The 21,517-nt window shown below is 39.0% G+C and overlaps 1 protein-coding gene and 1 long non-coding RNA gene across 7 annotated transcripts in view; one reads left to right on the top strand and one right to left on the bottom strand.

Annotated features, from left to right (window-relative positions):
- The window catches only part of ptpn11b (protein tyrosine phosphatase non-receptor type 11b), a 47,756-nt gene that overhangs the window by 25,811 nt on the left and 428 nt on the right, over positions 1-21,517 (bottom strand). For 4 of the 6 annotated variants that reach the window (XM_039801716.1, XM_039801720.1, XM_039801718.1 and 1 more), the window contains exons 1-2: positions 20,825-20,960; positions 2,868-2,990 (exon numbers count right to left, since the gene is read on the bottom strand). In XM_039801716.1, the coding sequence (XP_039657650.1) occupies positions 2,868-2,990; positions 20,825-20,838 (137 nt within the window). In that variant the 5' untranslated portion in view covers positions 20,839-20,960. Of the gene's footprint in view, positions 1-2,867; positions 2,991-12,714; positions 12,804-20,824; positions 20,961-21,517 lie in introns of those variants that run through there. The other 2 variants (XM_039801717.1, XM_039801719.1) reach the window with 2 other exon arrangements.
- On the top strand, positions 12,980-17,271 carry LOC120559738. Its single transcript, XR_005639359.1, has 2 exons — positions 12,980-13,195; positions 15,225-17,271. It is a non-coding gene; the product is annotated as an uncharacterized LOC120559738 (long non-coding RNA).

Genomic DNA, 21,517 nt, shown 5'->3' with positions numbered 1-21,517 from the left:
AAATACTTTTAATGGAGGGGCATATATGTTGGCTGCATGTTGAAATATTACAGATAACCTTTTGTGCTGAAATATTAAAGTGATGGTTCGGAGCAATTCATCCTAGGTTCCTTTGCACCATGACCTCGAGCCAAACACTTTCAGGTTAATTCCGGTCTAACATTGGGAGAGTTAGGCGGAGTAGCGTTATCAGCTGAATAGCTAAGCGCAGGCTGGGACTCCACGTTTGTATCTCTTAATTACCCCACTAATAATGCACGAATTATAACGCGTCTACAAGTAGTACAAATAGGTTATGCTCTCATAAAACGATGGATTGAAAAGTAAGTACACCAGAAGTTTATGTAAATAACACTTGCCTGCTGGCTTCCGCTCTCTGCTGTTGTTGTTGCTGCTGTAAGACGAGTAGTTAGCCGTCTACAAATTACATCACCGGAAAAAGATGCAACAAAAATATTTATTAATTTAACTTTTTAAGTAAGTGCTGTAGTATAACTAGCAGGAGACAAGTAATAATTGAGGTAAGTTTGGAGACATTACCTTATTTAATCATTGAATTAATAAATATATTTTGTTGTAACTCTTTTCGGTGTAGTAATTTGTAGATGCCTAAGCACTCGTCTAACTGCAGGTAGCAGCAGCAGCAACAGAGAGCGAAGCAGCAGAGGCGTGTTCATAAACTTCTGGTGTACTTACAAACTTTCCAATCCATCGTTTTATGAGAGCATAACCTATGTGTACTACTTGTAGACGTTTGGTATCATTTCGGGCATTATTAGTGGGGTAACTTACAAGATACAAACGTGGGTCCGTTAGCCCCTGCGCTAAGCTATTCAGCTGATAACGCTACTCTAGCTAACTCTCCCAATATTCGACCCAGGTGAAAAAAGCTTCTGGGGGGGTGTTTGGCTTGAGGTCATGGTGCAAAGGACCCTAGGGTGAATTACTCCGAACCATCACTTTAATGTATGCCCAATTGTAAGTCATTACGTAATCACTTAAAGGGAGGATGTTAAAAGGAATTAGGTTAATAAGATACAATAATTTTTTTGTTGCCTAGGTTTTGTTATCAAAAAACATCTAAAAAAATCATTAATTCACAGTTTTTCAACAAGATTACCGGATTTTTTTCTTCAATACTTTATACTTTTAATATAATAGATATAAAAAGTTTAAAATCTAAACTTTTCAAATCCTAATTTTATTCATTCAAATGGTACAAATCGATAGCTAGCGGTAAAAAAAAAAAGAATAAAAAAAGCTGAAATCTGAAAAGTGTAATTTTATAACAATTCATAATAAATCATAAATTTTGCTGAACAGCCGCCAGCAAAAGCGACACAATAGTGGTAAATGCTATAGTAGCACAGAATAGTCTTAAAGTTGGTAACTGACTCACATAATTTTAACAACAATATCTATCTTGCTAACTTTAGCCAACATTAGCCACCATGAGCTACAGGTCATACCAGATAAAGTAGCTCTGTATTGGGCAAGCTCCCGAGTGTACTGAACTGAGCACTGGTACATTTTATTACTTAAAAATTCTACTTTTCATTTGAAATGTTGGAAGCTTGTATTTCCTATTTCCAAAAGGTACATAGTCTCTCTTTATTATGAAGTCGGTTTTCCTCCTCCTTCCTCTTAGTTCAATGTGACCTACCTTCTCTAGCAGGTGGTGAGGCTCTGCACACTGGCCACTTGACCTGTGTGTGTGTGTGTGTGTGTGTGTGTGTGTGTGTGTGTGCGCGTACAGTATGTGTGTTTAAGTCTGTCAAGACCGCAAACTGTGGCTACAACTCACCCCACCGACCTTCCTGTGGTGTGTGTGTGATTTACGACACTCTGCACCACACATGTACAAACACACACACACACACACACACACACACACACACAAAAACCACAGGCAGTGAAGGTCAAAGCCTTAACAGGTCCCTCACTCTTTAACATTATTTAAAAGCTAGCAGCTGCCTGTCTAACTTCAGTTTCCTTTTCCTCTTTCTGTCTATGTTTCTTTCACACACACACAAGCGCACGGACACACGCATGCACGCGCACACACGCCTATGCTGCCATGCCAGCCACAGCTACAGTCACAGAGTAACAAATGCGTTTGGGTTTTCTTCCAGGCGCTTGGCCAACTGATGTATCTCTTAAAAGCTTCCGCTGCTCCTCTCTCTTCTTCTATCTCAGTTTGTTTCCTGCTCTCTGTAATCAACACAGCATGTAGTGCTTACCAGAAATGTCACATTCTCTGCAACACACCAGGGTTCGCAATCAAAGAGATGAAGGGGATAGGTTTCATAATTTTACCAAATCGCACATTCCAAATCTGTTATCTAACATGTTCCTAGAAACACTCACACAAAACAACTTCTGTTCAAACACCATTTATTTTCACCGCAGACCCGTGGCTCATTTGCTGAGCCACGGGTAGTATTTTCAGATAGGCCTTATCCTGAGTCAGTTATACCAGCACAGTAATTCCTCATTCTCAGAATGAAAAACGACAAAGTCCACGGTCACATTCACAGTGAATTATTTTAAGGGTATTGGGACAGTATTAGATATTAGTTTTGTTTTTGTGAAGCTTTTTGGTCATACAGGCATTTAGGTTTATACAGTTGGACTCACTTTAAATCACAATGGATTGGAGTACTAGCAAAGTGCCTAAAATATAAAAGAGAACCATTTCCTCTCTAATCACCGGTCCAGAAACTCAAAACAACAGCACCAGAGCTTTGTTTGTTCTCTGGGCTGAACTTTGAACTGGTGAGAACAGTAAGATTAATAAATAGTGAGACTGATGGTGAACAACAAAAACAACATGAAAAGGAAGTGACGGAGTGTAGGTGAGGCTTTACCTGACAGAGAGGGTAAAATCCCCCGGATTGCTCTTGCTCGGCCGGGCCAGGAAACTGCCGTGGACACCCCGGGTCAACAGAAGCCGTTCTGCCTCGATGCCTGTGATGTTGGGGTGGAACCACCTAAACAGCAGTGAAAAACAGGGGACAAATAAGTGTTACAACGCCAAACTGATCCATGTGTACATGTTAGAAGAATGTATGCAATCTGTGTCCCATCACCCACCAGCTTCTTTTTCTATGGAGACAAAACAGGCCCCCAACACAATAGATCTCTTGAGTTAAAAAAAGTACACATATACAGTACAGGCCAAAAGTTTGGACACACCTTCTCATTCAATGCATTTCCTTCATTTTCATGACTATTTACATTGTAGATTCTCACTGAAGGCATCAAAACTATGAACACATATGGAATTATGTACTTAACAAAAAAGTGTGAAATAACTGAAAACATGTCTTATATTTTAGATTCTTCAAAGTAGCCACCCTTTGCTTTTTTGATAGCGCTGCAAACCCTTGGTGTTCTCTCAATGAGCTTCATGAGGTAGTCACCTGAAATGGTTTTCACTTCACAGGTGTGCTTTCTCAGGGTTAATTAGTGGAATTTTTTCCGTTATTAATAAAAAAAGCAAAATGTGGCTACTTTGAAGAATCCAAAATATAAGACATGTTTTCAGTTATTTCACACTTTTTTGTTAAGTACATAATTCCATATGTGTTCATTCATAGTTTTGATGCCTTCAGTGAGAATCTACAATGTAAATAGTCATGAAAATAAATAAAAAAACGCATTGAATGAGAAGGTGTGTCCAAACTTTTGGCCTGTACTATATAATCATATATATATATATATATATATATATATATATATATATAAAAATCATTTTACAAGAGTTTTACAAATTTTGTCCATATAACCATCAGACTCAAGAGTCCATTTTAGTCAAAAATGGCAGTTTTGCAATCTAGCCGACTATTTACCTTGTGGAAGGTTTTGTATTTTTGTATTTTATGTTATACTCTGTGTGTTTTTTATTGTGATATGGATCCCCCTGGGTCTGAAATAAAGTTTATAAAAAATAAAGTTTATAGTATATATATATTTGGGCCTGCAGTGTTTTAGCTTTAACCACTCGGCTCTAGATGTCTGAGAGCTATTTACTGTATGTTCAGGCCTGTACGAGTTTTGACATATTTCATATGCAGCTGTGTGTATTTTTCATTAGTTTAGTCTAAAAACTGGCTTTTTTCAGTATAGATGAAAATATTAGATAAATCAATAACAACTGTTATTACAACATTAAATACCGTACAGAATAAAGGCGGCCAAAAGTATTTGGAAAGTGACCCTTTCTTTGTTCGTTCTTTGGTTGGACTCCAATCCACTGCATTTGAAATGAAACAATGACTATGCAATTTGAGGTTGTTCACATTCATTTTGAGCCAACACTATAGGAACTATGTGTCATTTTTATACATCTCTAGGCCATTTGCAAGAACAGAAATTGAAATTGTACAGCTGTAAGATTGTTAAATGTTGTTGAATAAACAGACTCCTGCTGAGAAACTCCAAAGAAGGACTTCACTGGCCTTTGCATGTTAAGTTCAATTAGTGCAGTATTAGTACAAATAACAAACTAACAACTAAGATGACTTAGTGATGTCTCAGCTCCTTGCCTTTTGGCAGTTGAATCAGATCAGCTCAAAACCCTAGATTTTATAAACAGGGTCAAAGCTTTTGCCCAAAAACTGAGGAGGAAAAATAGCTGCTTTGAGGTACTTTTATTTACACTGCTACTGTGTGTTTGAGGCTGGTTTAGTCATTTTTGCTTATGAATATTACACTTAATCATTTTCTTTGTAATAGAACTATGATAATGTGAATCTTTCAGCTATAATTGTTGTATTCCGTAATATCATTTACCAAGTATTTTAAAACTTACCTTACTTTCCTTAAAATAAAATAAACAATAACTTAGGTCACACATCCGTTGCATGCTGGTGTTCAAAGTAAAAGGACACCAATAAATAAATAATGTGCTTCTCAATAACACTTTAGCATAAACCACTGTATGTTGAAAGGTAGTCGGGCTGATGCACTATTTCAATAACGAGCTGTATGAAAAAAAGACTACCTTCAGCAGACCTAGGGCTGAATTGGAAGCAATAGTAACTGCTGAAAGTTATATTCCATCACATTTATGCTCGTGTTCTTAAAGATTTATTCATAGACGATTTATAACGAAATCTGTAATCATGATTCTGGTGGTGTATTAGTACGAAGGATACTTATTTTTTTGAATTAAACCACACATTTGATACAAACTGTATGTCCTGTCATGGTTTAAAGGGAAATTCACAGCAAAGCCAAAGCTAAGGATTACATGTTACTTCCTCTGTTGCAAAACCCTGCAGGCAAATATTTATCCCATTCACTTCTCAGGTATGTTGACCAATTATCTGGGTTGTGTACTCTTACTGGAGTGTTTGATACTGCCAGTTATCCAAACTAAACCATATTCACTATTCACAAATAGTCGTAAGACATAAACCCAGCACATCTACACACTGCTACTAGCACTAGCATGCTGGAGTGTTGAGTAAAAACTGTGTTTAATGAGTGAAGGACTACATCTATCTTGAAGAAGTAGTGATTAGGTACAGCAGCAATGTCCCAGTGAATGGCTCTATGTCAGCTGTGTGGATTTAAAGCTCATGTTTAAGCAGGGATCATTGGGTTAAACCTCTCTAACTACTGTGTGCCATTGCTGGCTAATCCAACGCACCATTAGCCATCCAGAGCCCCATTCGTGTGTCAAGGAAGGGGGGTTTGAGAGAACTGACACACGTATACGGTAAGTGGTGTACGATCTATCAATTGTGACACAAAAACGTGCAATCATTCATACGCCATTTTAGTGAAAACATTGAAGCTATGCAACCCTCAGTGACAAAAATGCCACAATAAACCTAAAAGTCAGTTTTGTATTCACACGGTGTTAATTTAATTTCATTTAATTTATACTTTTTATTGATCCCGATCGGGGAAATTCTAATTTACACTCCGTTTGTTAGAAATTACACTGGGATTTCATTATTGTAATGCATACACACACATTTGAATCTTTAAGTTATTTGATACAGTATATCCAAGGAGTAATCAGGCAACCATTAAGGGCTGCAGTAGCTAGTGGAATATGTGATTAAACAGTTCCAGTAACAGTTTATAAATCTATTAGTCAAATGAGAGAAAAGGAATCAATGATGATATTGGTATCAGTCATTTATTGAGTAAAACTACCAAACATGGCTGGTTTCAGCTCCTCAAATCTGACAATTTGCTGATTTTTGAAAACATCACTTTGAGCCCCTATGATCCTATTTCATAGAAAATAATAATGAATTGATTAATAAAAAGAATAATAGATAGATTATCTGAAAATGAAATTGTTAATTGTTAAATTCTTATAAGAATTGTGTGCGTTTTTAAGTTAAACAACTGAACCCAGGCAAAACAGTTGTCCAGTAGTAACCCTAACATTAGTCCAAATCCACGACGTTCCACTTCCGGGATTGGTCCGTTGCCGCCGGAAATTCCACCGGATGTCACTCTTTACGGCCAGATGTCCGGTACCTTCTGCTTTCTTTGTGTTGTAATTTTAAACAACGGTCGATTTATGAGGACTATGGTTAACTAAAACAACCTTTGAACGTACACATGTTCCATGCTATTTTGCAGCGGCCCCGGGGCTCCGTCCAGAGCAGCCAAAGATGTTTGTGATTGGTTTAAAGACATGCCAATAAATCAGAGCACGTTTTTTTTCCCATCCTGGACTGCTGTGTGGACTAGCCAGACCCTCCTCCACAGCGCTGTGGAAGAAAATAACCTTTCTGTGCAGCTCTTGACTTTTGCTTTGGAAAGAAAAATGCTTGTAAATGCCAATGATTCAACAAGAATGGGAGTGACATATAGACCAAATGAGTCATGGAAATCATGCATTTTACATCCTAAATCATAGCCTTTCAGCACCACCCCCGACACATTACAAAGGCTTATTATTGATTAATATAACCCAGGGAGAAGCAGGCAGATGGTAACACAAGAGCGCCTTCATGAAGCTCATGCTGAGGAGATAATATCTGAAAGCTTCAACAGTGGGCGAGCATTTAGAGTTTCTGTTTTTGTACACTGTATGACACAAACCCATGACAGTAAGATAAAAATAAAACTCATGTGTCAGCTCAGCAGATCTTGTGTCACTTCAGAGCGGCGAATACAAACCAAAATACTGTTTGTTTGTACCGGCTTTGGCTCCAGTACACTTTTTCCTGCTTCAAACGTTACATCCAACGTTACATGATTGCTGGATATACCAAACTAACTTTTCTTCACTTTCCTGGAGCATGAGTGGATAGCATACAGGAACATCGCAACTGTTGTGTAAGTTTGCCTCTAACTTTCACCACTTATAACTTATTACGTTAATACCGCTGTTTAAAAAAAGCTAATCATACGCCTATTACCAGGGTACCTGTAACGTTATACGCCTATAACGTATATCTCCCTCACAAAAACCGAAAACCTGGCCAATTTATTTATTACAGCCAATAGATTACCACACTCACAATAAAGTACTCCGGGGGAACAAACTTCGACACAACACTGAATACTTTAACGTATTTGCAGCAATTAAAAAAAACAACAAATGCTGACGATAGAGATGCACCGATAGACCGGCCAGCGACCGGAATTGGCCGGTCTTCACGTGCTCGGCCATGACCTGCGACCGGCAGGTCAGTCTGGCATATGCCGGTTTCATACCGGTCAATGCTACAATTAACTGGCAACATAAGTTATACGAGTTACAGTTCTCAAGGACGCACACACACACGGACGCGACAGCTCAGTCTCTTTTTCCTTTCTCTCAACTTTTCCGCCGTGTGTCGTTACCCGCCAGGTGTTGAAGCCGGTCGGGCGCTTATTCTCGCACACGTAGGGAACCTCGTGAATTAACCTGCAACATGTCAGCTGTTTGGAAATTCTTGCAGAAGATAACAAGTTTGCTATATGCAACACCTGCAAGGAAAAAGTAGGGCGTGGAGGGACGACACCAAAAACCAAAATCACATTTCTTTAGCTGGATATTGGATGTGAAAAAATGGAAATGGTTCTAACATTGCCCTTTATATGTGTGTTTGAATTTCCCACACCAGGAGTAATTTATATAGTTCTATTTTATGGTGATCCATTATCTGTTCAAAAAATGTTCTATGTTCTGTGCAAAATGTTCTATTACAGAAAAGATAGAAAATAAATATCTGCGTGTGCTGTAAAATGGTTAGAAAAAATGAAATCGGAATCGGCTAAAATCGGCTGGCCTAACTCAATGAAAATCGGAATCGGCCTAGAAAGTTGCAATCGGTGCATCTCTAATTCACGATGCTCTGTGCAGCATCGGGGGGAGGTTCAACGGCTTTGACTTTGACTGTGTTACATGATTACTGGATATAACGTTAACAACCAAACTTTTCTTCGCTTTCCCGGAGCAACAGCGGATTGCTTACACGGACATCGCACGAGAGACCAGACGATACAACGCCGCCGTCATTAAACTGTGGTGATATCATGCAATATCGTTGACAAAAAAGACAACACTACAATCTCTCTCTCTCTCTCTCTCTCTACACATATACTCACACACAAATAGTCTGGAGCTAAATGTGAAATTGTCTCTGTAGGCTACTCGCTCCATTTCTGGAGGTTGATTAATGCAGATATGTGCTGATTAGTTCTGATAACGGGCCGGGTGGGTAGCACACTGCCATGGGTCCATGAGGTTACTCCACATTTTAATTGTGATATTTTGTGATTAAATTCTGAATCTGCCACGTTCTCTGTCAGGTAAATATAGTAGCACAATGTTTTCCTCTGAGGTAGACGTTAGCCTACACTGTAAGTCCTTCTGTAAGTAATTTTGGGGTACAATTTGGTTTTGGGGAATTCTACAACCAGCAATACCACAGACCAAGCAATCGGCCCGTTCCAAACAGGCACATTTTCAACGGGCACTGTCCTAGTGAGAGGAAACACAAGAAGAGTGAAAGAAGAGACAGGTAATGCTAGAGACAGACATGGCAGGATAATCAGTAATGATGCTAAATGTGTGATAGAGCTTGTATAGGAGGGAATGATACATGATATATATTTGAATTCGACCAACGCAGCGCACTACACCTATTGTGGTCATCGAGGATCCTCTATTGTTGGAGGTTAACCACAGAATTTGTCCAGTGTAAAATAAAATGCCAAAATCTGCTCAATCTAGATACAAATATTAGTCCAGCTTGCATGAACAGAGAGTCTTGACTGGACTTGATCAGCTTGCGACGGACAGAACGCAGCAGACCAGAGCAGACATCTGACCCAGACTGCACCCGACCCCCTTATCCTCACCAGGGGGCAAAACCGATCTGCTGCGCTTTCTCTCATTCCACAAGCCCAGAGAGCAGATTATAGGAAGAACGTTACAAATAATAAATACTAACCGATTACAAGGGGATTAGTCCTAAAAACATGTAAGAGCGGAGGGTGAATAGGACAAGGCCCTCCCTGTGACATTCGAAATATCTCTGGAAGTCTAGCAGGGAAGCCGGTGCGGTTGAGCGGAAGACGGACCATTTGTAGACAGACAGGAAACGGTGACGGAAAGAAAGTGTTGAATTGTATTAGCCACAAAACTCAAATGCAATTAAATCTCCAGACTGGAAAATGTGGAAAAGGGCATTCTGAGGAATGCAATTGCTCAGAGTTCATCGTTTTTTCCTGTTTTACAATGGTTTATCATGCATTTTGCCATATTGTTTGTTCGGTTTTATTATTGTTTATGCTTCCACATATCTTGTTAGAATGAGATTTGAATCTCAAGAAGACTTCCTGATTGAACTTAGTTACTTTTGGACCACGACACTAATTCAACATATCCGACATGATAAACATTTTTCTACAAATCCCTATTTTTATTTAACAAAAGAAGCCAAAGGTGAGCTTAGATCATCTCTGAAAGGCTCTATCTCGACATTCCTAGAGACATGGAACCCAGGAATTGACATGCTGTTTCAATTATGCTTCGTTCACCATTGTCTGTAGAATGTACTGTATGTCATTTATTTTGAAATTTAAATAAAAATAGTTGAAAAAAAAAAGAAAGAAGCCAAAGGTATTACATGTTAAATGTTGTTTAACCACAAGCAGCTTTGCTTAAGTAAAGTCAAAAATTACTAACATGATTAAATCAGAAACTGTTAAAGAAAAAAAGAGTTAATTTGTTATTTTAGGCTAATACCAAAATCGTTTAAACAAAAACAATATTGATAATATTTGCTGTTTTCACATAAACACATGGCATAAACAAACATTTTTGATAAGGATCCCTTATTGGCCTATTAAATAAAATTGACTTGAATTGACAAAGTTCGTTTGAGAATTGACAAACATAATTTTACTGTTTAATATAAACTTTTTAGTGGTCTCAGGTGGACTGTGCGATAGCATCACTGTTGTTTTGTTGCTTACTAGCTGACATACACGCCAATACCAATATCTGCTAATATGCAATCTAACCAACATGCCAGCTCCCGGTACAATTTTCAATACTTTGTGCTACGAATGCTAATTATATGTATATAGTTATTGTTGTATTTTTATTGCAGTAGCTCAGTCAGTAGGGAGTTGGGTTGGGAACCGGAGGGTCACTGGTTCAAGTCCCCATACGGACCAAAGTATGGTTGTGGACTGGTAGCTGGGGAGGTGCCAGTTCACCTCCTGGGCATTGCCAAGGTGCTCTTGAGCAAGGCACGGAACCCCCAACTGCTCGGGTCGCCTTTCCATGGGCAGCTCCCTCACTCTGACATCTCTGTGTCTATGTTAGTGCATGTATAGGTACTGAGCATGTGTGTGTAATTCAGGCTTGTGTGTAATTTGTATAATAACAACAGAGTGAAAACATTGTAATTTCCCCTTGTGGGATTAATAAAGTATAAATTATTATTCATCTTTTATTTGACTATATGTTTTCTACTTCCACCCGTTTTGAACGGGTGGAAGTAGAAAGCTGCTGCTTGCCGCTTTCTCCAGAACCATTGTACCTTACAGAAGGCCCCCAAAGCAACTTAACTGTATACTACTGATTGTGTGTGTACTTCACAACAAAACATTGTACTACTACATTTACCTGATAGAGAAATGTTACTGGTTACGTTAGAGATTCAGATTTTACTCACAAAACATCCCAATTAAAATATGATGGATTATTATTCATTAAACTATCCAGCATTATATTAGAGTTGAAAGTACCACCTTGAACAGAAGTTAAATAAATTTAAGAACATTATGCTGATATGATGCCTCTCTTTTCACTTGAAGTTAACATTTGAATGCAATCCAGCAATACTGGGTCGTTCCTGCCCACTTTACCCCTGGCTGAATTATTATGAATGCAGCTTTGCAGTTACTCAGTCCTCAGCGGAGGTAGCCTATTTGTGGATGTGGGCTTGGTTTGCATTGAGCAGCAGGGGAGAGAGGTGTGGCGATGGCTCATGAGCAGTGCCAGGTGAGGTGACTGACACAGCTGGTGCTCAATGACTAATTATACTCTTTCACTTACACAATTTGAGTTGCAACCGTGATCCTGTAGGATATCCACTAGTGCTCATTGACTCCAGGAAAATGAAGAGTTTGGTTGTAGCGTTGGTAAATTGGGTATCCACGCTCAGAAACACACAGCGGAAGTATTCATTTCCAAATGCTTGCCGCTGACTTCAGTGGCCGTACTTTAAATTGGGCTTTTCATCACAAAAATGGAAGAAGTGAAGCTAGCGTTATGCGCTGCTGTTGTCACTAGGTAATAAAAGTGTGTAGGCCGTCTTTGTTCACACTGGTTGAGATTACGGAGCCTCTGTGTTTTTGTTTTATTACCCTTGGCTACAGTAGTTTGCACATATAAGCGCTGAGGGCTAACCTGGCTTGTTTACTTTATTAGATTCCTTCTTTTGAGTCTGTTTACATCCGTACAGCGTGCTCATTGTGACATCTATTGCGCATGCTTGCCCGGCCAGTAGGAGTGAGTGACTCTCGCCTTTAAAATATGATGATACAACTCAAACTGGCCATATTTAGGTTACTGTACTGAGGAGCCATTGACAAGCCATGGGTGTCAGCTGGTGGACAGATTACTTGTGGTATTGTTTTTAATCCTACACAGATTCATACGGAAAAATAATAACAGTGGGGCAAAAATGCCTTATGTCACTAATCCATATCTAATCCCTTATCACAGCACTGCGGTCACTCGTCAAATTTTCAAAAACAATGGAGACTGGAGCCAGGTGCAAATACTGGACCAATGTTACAAACAGACAACAGCAGCAACTACTGCACGACTGCTCACCTTGTCAGGTTTACAGAAAGCTGAAGGCAGGGGGGCAAGCTTTCCCTGAGTGTCATGGCACGTACACAACTTTTTCAGCCTTATTGACAACTAGAACATACTCCAAGCCCCTTTGTTACCAAACTTCCTAAACGCCCACCTTTACAGCAACACATACACATCGATTCACGAAATACTGTAAAAATGCACACACACTACTGCATAGCCAGGTCTCCACATGCTCTCCAGAGTTCACTTGTTATCCTTCTGCACTGGATTCTGGGTCTGTTCATTAAATTAAGAAGACTACAGCAGAATTAAAGGCAGTATTTACACGAAGAGGAGGAGTTCAAAGAAGTGTGAGGGTTGTCCAAAAGCAGAAAATACGCTGAAGTTGAATGGGATCGTTTCTGCCCTACCTCACCATTCTGGTCGAAGCCTGCCACAGCCTCTTGCTTCAGCAGCCTCAGAGTTTAGTAATCCAGCACTGGGCACTGTTACACAAGAGACGGCGGGAGGGAACGAGGGAGATATAGAGACGAAAGGAGGAGGGTGGGGGGGCGCTTGTAAAAGTGTTACTGGGTTAAATAGAGTGAGACAGAGACAGTAAAAGAAATGACAGACAAGTGGAGGAGGGTGCTTTCTAAGTGTTATAGAGAGAGAGAGAGAGAGAGAGAGAGAGAGTGCAGGAGGGAGAGCAAGTGGGCGGGGGCCTTTTAATCTGGGATTTGGACGAGCGTGAGCAGGCCTGATACCAGCACCCGTCAATGCTATCAGTCGTCCCCCTACATTCCCTCCTTCCCCACCTCAGACGAATGTGACAAGCGCTGGCAGACTGGTCCAAAAACCCTCTGCTCTCCTCCCTCAGCCTCACCTTCTCTCCCCTTTGTACCCTAAGAGGTAAGCGGCTGTTTGATGGCTCCGCTCCAAAGCCCATTCTGTGATCATAAAGCTAACAGAGCTTTCACTGGCTGTAACATAGACCAGGCCAGGCCAGCTACAAGGTCCCTGCTATCTTGTCGGAGGCTAAATGCAACAGCTGTGTGTGTGTGTGTGCCTGGAGATTACACCTGATCGTGCATGGCGTAGTTACACCGGATCATAGTTAGCCCTCGCCAAGCTAAACCCCTTAATCCAGCAAATTCAGCAGTATGTTATTAGGCTATTCATTTTTCAGCTTGCAGATGAGTTAGAAAATAAATGCAGAGAACAAAAGCACAGCAGTATTAGACTGCAGTGTAATGTCTAACAAGGGCTCCACAATATGAGGAAAATATGTGATATGCGATAACGATGCTGAATATCGCCAGAACGATATTACTTGCGATACATAAACAGATAGTAAAGTGTACTCAGTTCTGCTGCTTTCAGTATTCTGTTAAAATAAAACAAATTGCTTGTTGAACTTAACACAAATGAAACCAACATTTTTTATTAAAAAAAATTGAACATTGAATTAAATATAAAAAGGCACCACTAAAAAAAGAATGAGTTACATTTTTAAGTGCAGTTTTCAACTGATATTTTCTTTCAACTAACAAAAAAATCAGAGTGTCTTTTGTGATATGTCTTAATGCTCATTATAAAAACAAACTGAAATTGTTATCTAAAGGGAAACACGAATGTCTGTACCAAATTTCATGGAAATCCATCCAATATTTGTCAAGACATTTCACTAAAAAACAGAAATGTCAACTGCATGGTAGCGCTAGAGAAAAAGTCAGGTCACCAAAGTCACTATGGTTCATCCTCTGGGGACCATGAATGTGTGCGTAGATTTCATGGCAGTCCATTCGATAGTTTCAGTCTGGTCAGGTGGACTGACAGACCGACGAACAGACAGACATTGCATATGCTTAAGTGCCACGAACATGAATAACAATATCAAGCAGCCTTACTCTGTGGTACTGAGACTTCAACAACGGGTTAAACCAGAATTTTCTCTCTCTAAAGTGACCTTAAAGAACTGTGGTCAGATATCAAAGCAAAAGGCTAGCTTTTTAAATGTATGTTGTAATTGTAAAGTCCTATAAATGTTCATAACTAGACATGAATATTGCTGAATGAGTAAAGAGTCTGTGACTACATTAACGTTTGATTATGGCTCTTTTTTTCAGCACTGTCCTTTTCGTACAAAGCAGAACAAACAAGACCTTTTATTTTCAAGAATGAAACCCATTTTCCTCAAATGTCACTTATGCAATCGTGTCTGCAAGGCTAGGTTTCTTGGAAGCCTTTTGGAGATTTGCAGAGAAGCTATTATTTTGTGATCTGTGTGTCTGCGTTGTCAAAGCACAGGACAAAATGCATTTGCCCTTTCTCTTTCAGTGTGTTTCTGCGTTTAATGATTAACTTGTAGGCCATCACTCACAAAGAAATGCTTGTAGAAACCTGGTTATTGGGAACTGCTCATTTGCTTGCAAATGTTCAAGTGTCCATATTAACCAACTGCATTAAATAATAAGCTTACAACCAGTCATCAATGTATTTTCAATGATGCTATATTTCATACAATGTAAAAAAAAGTTATTTTAATAAAATTATTGTAAGCTGCCATCTGTTGATTGTCCTGTTATAACCCTCAAATATGTAATCTGTATGTGTACTATAGCTTTTAAAGTGTCTCCAGGCCAAACAATTGCAAACAACACATTTTTGGATTACCAAAGTTTCTGTATTCACACCTCGTTAATCACCTGCTATTAAAATATCACTGTGCGGATCCACAGAACCAATCTCTCATGGCAATACCCCACTTGGGTGATATAACTGATGTCCCTAAAGTTATGTGTAATTGAAGTGAAAAGATTATTCTGTGCAGTACTGTAGATTTGAGTCACAGTCAATTTTGAGAAGTCATTAACACGGACTGAACACTGCCCTTCCAAGAAAACCACATCCATATTCTCTCCCTCCCTCCCCTCCTCAGATCATGACTCCAGGAGCAGAAGTGACTAAGGGCTTTCCAAGAATAGGATTCCCTTTGACAACCACCAGGCGCCCCATTTCACTGCATCTGGCCTTGGGCAGCGAGAGAGAAAGACAGAGACAAGACAAAGAGAAGGGGGTTTCAAATAGCCTGGATTTATCTGACAAGACGTCGACAGGAAAGAAGACAACACACTGGATGAACTGGGGGAGAGACAGGCAGCTGGGAGCTGCAGGTTAGGCCTTGGGCTGGTTGAGGGGAAACAGGCCCAGTGTGCATCCAGCCACCACTCTATCCTCTTACATAATGTCTCAAGTTCAATATAGCCCTGGTTGGCTATTTAAAGGATGTCCGTCTAGGCCAGCTGACAAAAAGGTGATATACTTAGTAGCCACCGCGCAGCATGAAAGCCTCGGCTAGGGCTATATTGGTCACAGACAAGCCCGGGGTGTGGATTTTGGTAATGTTGCAGATATTTTTAGCCCGGCTGATGATCCAGGGTATTTACATGAGGTGCAAAACTTGCACACCCCCCATAGCTGGATGCCTAACTTCTCTGTGTAGCACCAGGCAGTCAGCTTAGTAATATTGGCTAAATGACTAACTTAGGCAATCACTTTGCACGTGCATGATGTTTGTTTTCAACACTTGCACATACTAAATCCAGCCAAAGCTGACTAAATTATTGACAAAAATGCTAGTGGTGATACGACAAATGGTCAAAAGCTTTCAGGGTAGTCAGGAAGTTCTTTAATCATGCAAAAACAACTAATAGCACAGGGTATCCATAGTTTGTGGCTTTTTGTATTTACATGGAGTAAACAGTACTTGTCAAACACAGAGTAAAAATGGCTCTGGGCATTAATGGTTAATAAATAACTACAATGTTTTTTCATCCAGCCTTTTTCCAATAGCCAACATGGAAACCAAATTCTTTGGAAGGCAGAAACCAGTTGATACATACCGGACATCTTGCCTGAAACAAACTGAGCATACAGAGTAATTTCTCCAAAAGTTCTTCGCAATTTTGCATTACTTCAATGCATGTATCATGTAAATAATGGAATAATCCCTTTTCAATTTGGATTAAATAATGTACTGGCAGTAGTCTGGTGTTTAAGATAAACTAATGATCATCATATTTGCATATTTTGAACAATGTCTAATGTGTTATATGATCCTTTTCCACTCAAAAAGCATTCAAAACAAGCGTCTTTAATAAAACAGTTTCTAAGTGACAGCAAATCCCAGATTCAGTTAGGGATTTAGTCCAGTACCCATTCATCATCACAGGAAAATGTTACAGAGCCCAATCTTATTATTGAAAGCAAATGTATGATACTTTGCTAAGATTTTACGCATCTCATTTTACTATGCAAAACTAAAGACATAGTTTGAATGTAGTTCATGTTTAAGACCGTAGGTCTTACTGGAAAAATAACAAATGCAAAGAATGAATTTGCATTTCCGCATTTGAAATCATCAGAAAATAAATATATTGTGTTTTGGCTGCCAGTTAAGGCTATACACTATTTGAAGATGACTCTTGTATCTTGTAATCCACATTTGCTATTAGTTTCTGTATCTAACAGACTGCAGGATAACTTTATTTATTTATAACTTTTTTATTTTTATAATTGCAATACTCATAAGAACGTTTTAGACAAAGTACCTCTTTCTGTAACGAACTTGCTTGTTTATATAGGCGTCAACCTGTCGGTAAAGAGAAGTTAAATGGTAAAATTTTAGTTAGTTGGTACATTGTACCTCTTTTCCAGCCTACTCTTTTCACCGGCCAAAGATAGCAATAGATAATTGCACTTCTCAGTGAAGTGAGATGAGCGTGACTTCGATAGTCAAAGTCATTTAACAGAGAAGACCCAGAAACAATGGCAGGTGTGGCACTATTAACCTGATCAAAGCTGAGATTGGATTTACACAGCTCAATAAAAATGTAGTGTTATTATGTTAAACATCTAAACAAACTATTGACATACACCTGGTATAGCATCTCCTTTCTACCATTAAAAGCACTTTGTCTTGTAAACTGTATCTGCTCGTTTTTTTGTCTGAAAAAAATGCAAAACATGTATCTGGAAAAAAAACAGTTGGTTCAGAGCACTCCTGGAAATGTTGGCAGTGCTATCTTATTCCTCCACATGGGCTGTTGTTTTCCTGTCGGCTTATCGACAAAACTGACTCACTGTTCTCAGCTGGTGAAATGAGTTTCAGTGACAGACGAGGTCTCCTCTTTAAACAAAGGGGGGCAGAGGTGGTTTCCAACAGTGGAAAGTTTGTAATACTACACAGAATAAACTAGCAAAATAAAAATGGAACAGCAACGTAAAGTGATTCTGCATCATCACAGCTTTATACTGACCTCATCACAATGCTTAATCATTGTAACGTTGATGGTACAATCACATTTGGGGACAGTACACATGGCTCCTTTATGACTAAACCTGCCACAGCTCTCCACTGCAAAGACAATAATCACAAAACATGTGGAAACTCAGCCCTCCCCAATACTATGATGATTAAAATCCTTCCTGAAATGGAGAGTCTGAGTGATACTATCATCAACAGGAGAGCAGGTCTGCCTGATCAAGATGGCACGCACTGTAGTATTGTTCCCCTGTGGTATTTAAGCTCAGGAAGTACAGAATGAGCCACAGAGCAACAGTCATACGTGTCTTGGCCGGCGACAAACCATGGAAACCGGCTCAGATGAAAACAACTTTTAACTTTGCCTCAATGTTTTCCACGATCTCTTAGTCTGCTGGTGGCTTTGGCCCCCTGGGGCAACTGAACGCTTGGCCCTCTGTCAACTCACCAGTGTTTATATGTCTATTCTCGTTTGAGAAAAACATCACAAATGCCCGTGAAATTATTTTTTCCCGCCTTGAAATAGTGTTCTAGTGATTAATGGAGAAGGGCACCAATTTTTCCTATTCCTATCAGTTGTGATAACATTTTACTCAATGATCTTATTGAGATTTTAGACAAGAGGGCACCACTAGAGACACATTTACAGTGGTGTCTAGTGTACAAAATGTCTATTGTATAAGTAAATTACTGGCCTACATACTTAAAGTATACATGTGCACATACACAGTTTGGTTAAGCTCTTCATCTGTGTATTCAAGTACATGTAAATACTGTATGGAGGGCCGTCAAACTGAAAGGACACCAACATTCTTGCAATAGATTAATAATCAGCCACTGCAAGATTTCGATTTTACATGATAGCTTATGCCACACACAAAAACAAACAAAAAACAAACAGTGTATAGTATATAGGTCCGTCCATCTAACGTAGGAAGGAGCTAAGCAACGCAATGGTCCATGTTCGTAGAAATGTTGTGCGTTGTGAAAAACAAAGTTATATTTTAAATTTTCCGGTCATGCACCAGCCAGCCTGGCAGCTGTTTGCTAACTCCCTTTGATGCACCGAGGTCTATGCCATATCCAGCTACATTCTATTGTCAGAAAACACAATTTTGCCAAAATAACATTATTACACAGAATTCATCCCTCTTTGTTCTGTCAGAACAGAAAAAAATGCCTTGTTTTGTGGATTAGGTTTAAATCAGTAGACAGGCCTTTGTATGCACCTACCAAAGGCAAGACAGAAAACAATATCACATGTTAAACACCATGCAAGACCACACACCTGCTATCTTTTCCACCCATATAGCCTAGTGGTAGTGTACAGTATTTGTATCAACTATAAACTCCCTGATTGCCAACATTGCATTTTCTTGAGTCCACAACAGCCATAATGGTCAAGATAGAAGCTGATTGCTGAAGTCAACATTTCAGAGGTCACCTTGCATAGAAGCAGGACTAAAAGTTATTAGCCTACACTTGGGGCTCAAAAGAAGAGCCAAAGTCTACATGAGTGCATTCACTGCAGCATTTCACATACCCCACCTAATAACCCTAACACAACACATTTCGATTATAATTTTTCTCATAGCAGGGAATATCATCTTACTAACTGTGTACTGGAAAGTAGGCCTACCTGGAAAGGGCTGTCTAGGAGGAATTCTGACATTATATGAACAAATAGTGCAAAATCTAAATAACTACTTCATAGAGTATATGTATTAGATTAGATTCAACTTTATTGTCATTGTGCAGAGTACAAGTACAAAGACAACGAAATGAAGTTTGCGTCCAACCAGATACAAACTCATGTTTCAGCACAACTCGTAATTCCTCACACTAAGCTGGTCAACGTATCAGGGAGATCTACAATTCATTACTAGTCCACAGATGTGCATGTGGTTAGTAATATGTTGGAAGAGGACCAAGTTATTGGTAGGAGGAATATACATACAGTACACAATAATTACCAAAGCTGTCAGAGTAAAGTAGGAAAACAATATATATGTGTGTATATATATATATATTTAGAAACCAAAGACACATAGTCGATAACAGATGGAGAAAATTGACTGAACACTGTAACCATATGAACAAAAAAACAAAAAAAAAGACCCACGTATTGACCAGGCCTTTCTTTTCTTTACTTTCTGTTTTCTTGGTCCTTGGGGAAGTATGTTTTATAATTAAGTGGAATGGGGAGTGGAACTATTATATGATCTATAGGCTAGTCCCTGTTTTCTATTACTGCTCGCAACCAGCTATCATCTACTTTTTCATTTGTTTTGAGTTTGTATTATGCATACAAATAAATAAAAAGTATATATTGAAAAACAAATATTTTATTACTATTCTTGGAAGGACTAAAAGTGTAGGCCTACATTTGGTTTTAGTATTACTTAGTCATTTTATATTGGTATTAAATAGTTTAGTGTTTTTAAGCTTCAGTAAGTAATTGCACACTTGAATTGTTTTTGTGGTTCTTGTCAATACATTAGTGAGGACCTGAAACCAATGTTGCTATGATATTCCTATATAATATCATTTTTTCTGGGTTTTTACTAAAGTGCCCTTTTAAATGTGCAATAGGTTTACTATAATACTCTCTGTGTAGGACATGGATTCACAGGAAGCTTTAAGCCAATTTCCTGCACTGTGCACACATAGAAACAAAGAGAGAGGACAGAGACAGAAAAAAACACATGGCACTAGATTAAAAAAACTTTTGTGATGTATGAAAATATATTGTAAGGAGTTCCTATTGACATAGCTACAACTCAGAAATAAATCACACCACTCACAAACACATGCGCATAAAATGCAAATTGATGTAAAACATGAAAACAGGGCAACCTGACGCAGTTATTTCGCCGCAGCTACATAAATTAGTTAAAGCAAATTCACAAATTTATAAAAGCTATCAACGTCGCCACCTTTGTTACCGCCATACTTTAGGCAAAGGCAGCTCTATAACTCTAATTCATAATTAACAAGACAAACACATAATGGAGTTTCTTTGGGTGAAATTGAAAATATGAGGCGTCAAGTGCGTCTGCCACAGGGGTCAGTGAAAAAAGTTGAGGCGCCCCTGCTTTCTTGTTGGCAGCCTCAGTTCAGTCTCGCCCGTACAATCTCTGAACGCTCGTGCAGTGTGAAGAGGCTGTTGAATATTACGCGATTAATGACAGTTTAGAAAACAAACGCGACTTTACCTGCGAGATGTCATAGCAGTCTCTGAAAGCTGTCAAGTGTCCACAAACGTTCCCCTTTTGCCTCTGCCGAATCGCTGTGAAGAGTGAGAGATCTGTTGAACCTGCTTGTTGCGCTACACATAACTACTGACACGTCTTCCGGTTATTGCCTTCAAAACAAAGTCCTTATTTGTAGGCTAATTTTTAAGAGGTGGATTTATATTTTGAATAGGTTTGAACATTATTTTAATGACTTTTGCACAGGAATCTTTTTTTATTTTTAAACATAACTTTTCTAGTAAAAGAAAAGTCATGAAGAAACACTATTTTCATACCTATTTCAAACCAAGGCTAATTCACTAACTCCAAACTAACTTTAACACTTCCGCGTTTTTTTGATAATGCATCTTGTTGTTGTAGCCTTGCTTCACCTTTTAAATGCATTTATGTTAGCCTACTTCTTCTTTTGTCAAATGTGACCGTTTAACGCTTTTATTTGGTAAGAAAAGTTTCTTTTCCTGTCCTGTTCTGACTAACCCTAGCTACCTTGATGCATCTAGAAAACATTGTTAAAGTTCCCTGGCATATTCAGTTTAATATTACAGGCTTAGTAACCTTTTGCTACAAGGGCCGTTGAAAAATATGCACAAATATATCGTTGACTCTTCACTTAGTAATTGGCATTGAGTCATAATCGTCACTGAAAACAGGGGC

This window comes from Perca fluviatilis, chromosome 5 (assembly GCF_010015445.1).
Source record: "Perca fluviatilis chromosome 5, GENO_Pfluv_1.0, whole genome shotgun sequence".
NCBI lineage: Eukaryota > Metazoa > Chordata > Actinopteri > Perciformes > Percidae > Perca > Perca fluviatilis.
The sequence above is the reverse complement of the archived record's forward strand: the minus strand, read 5'-3'. Positions and strand labels throughout refer to the sequence as shown.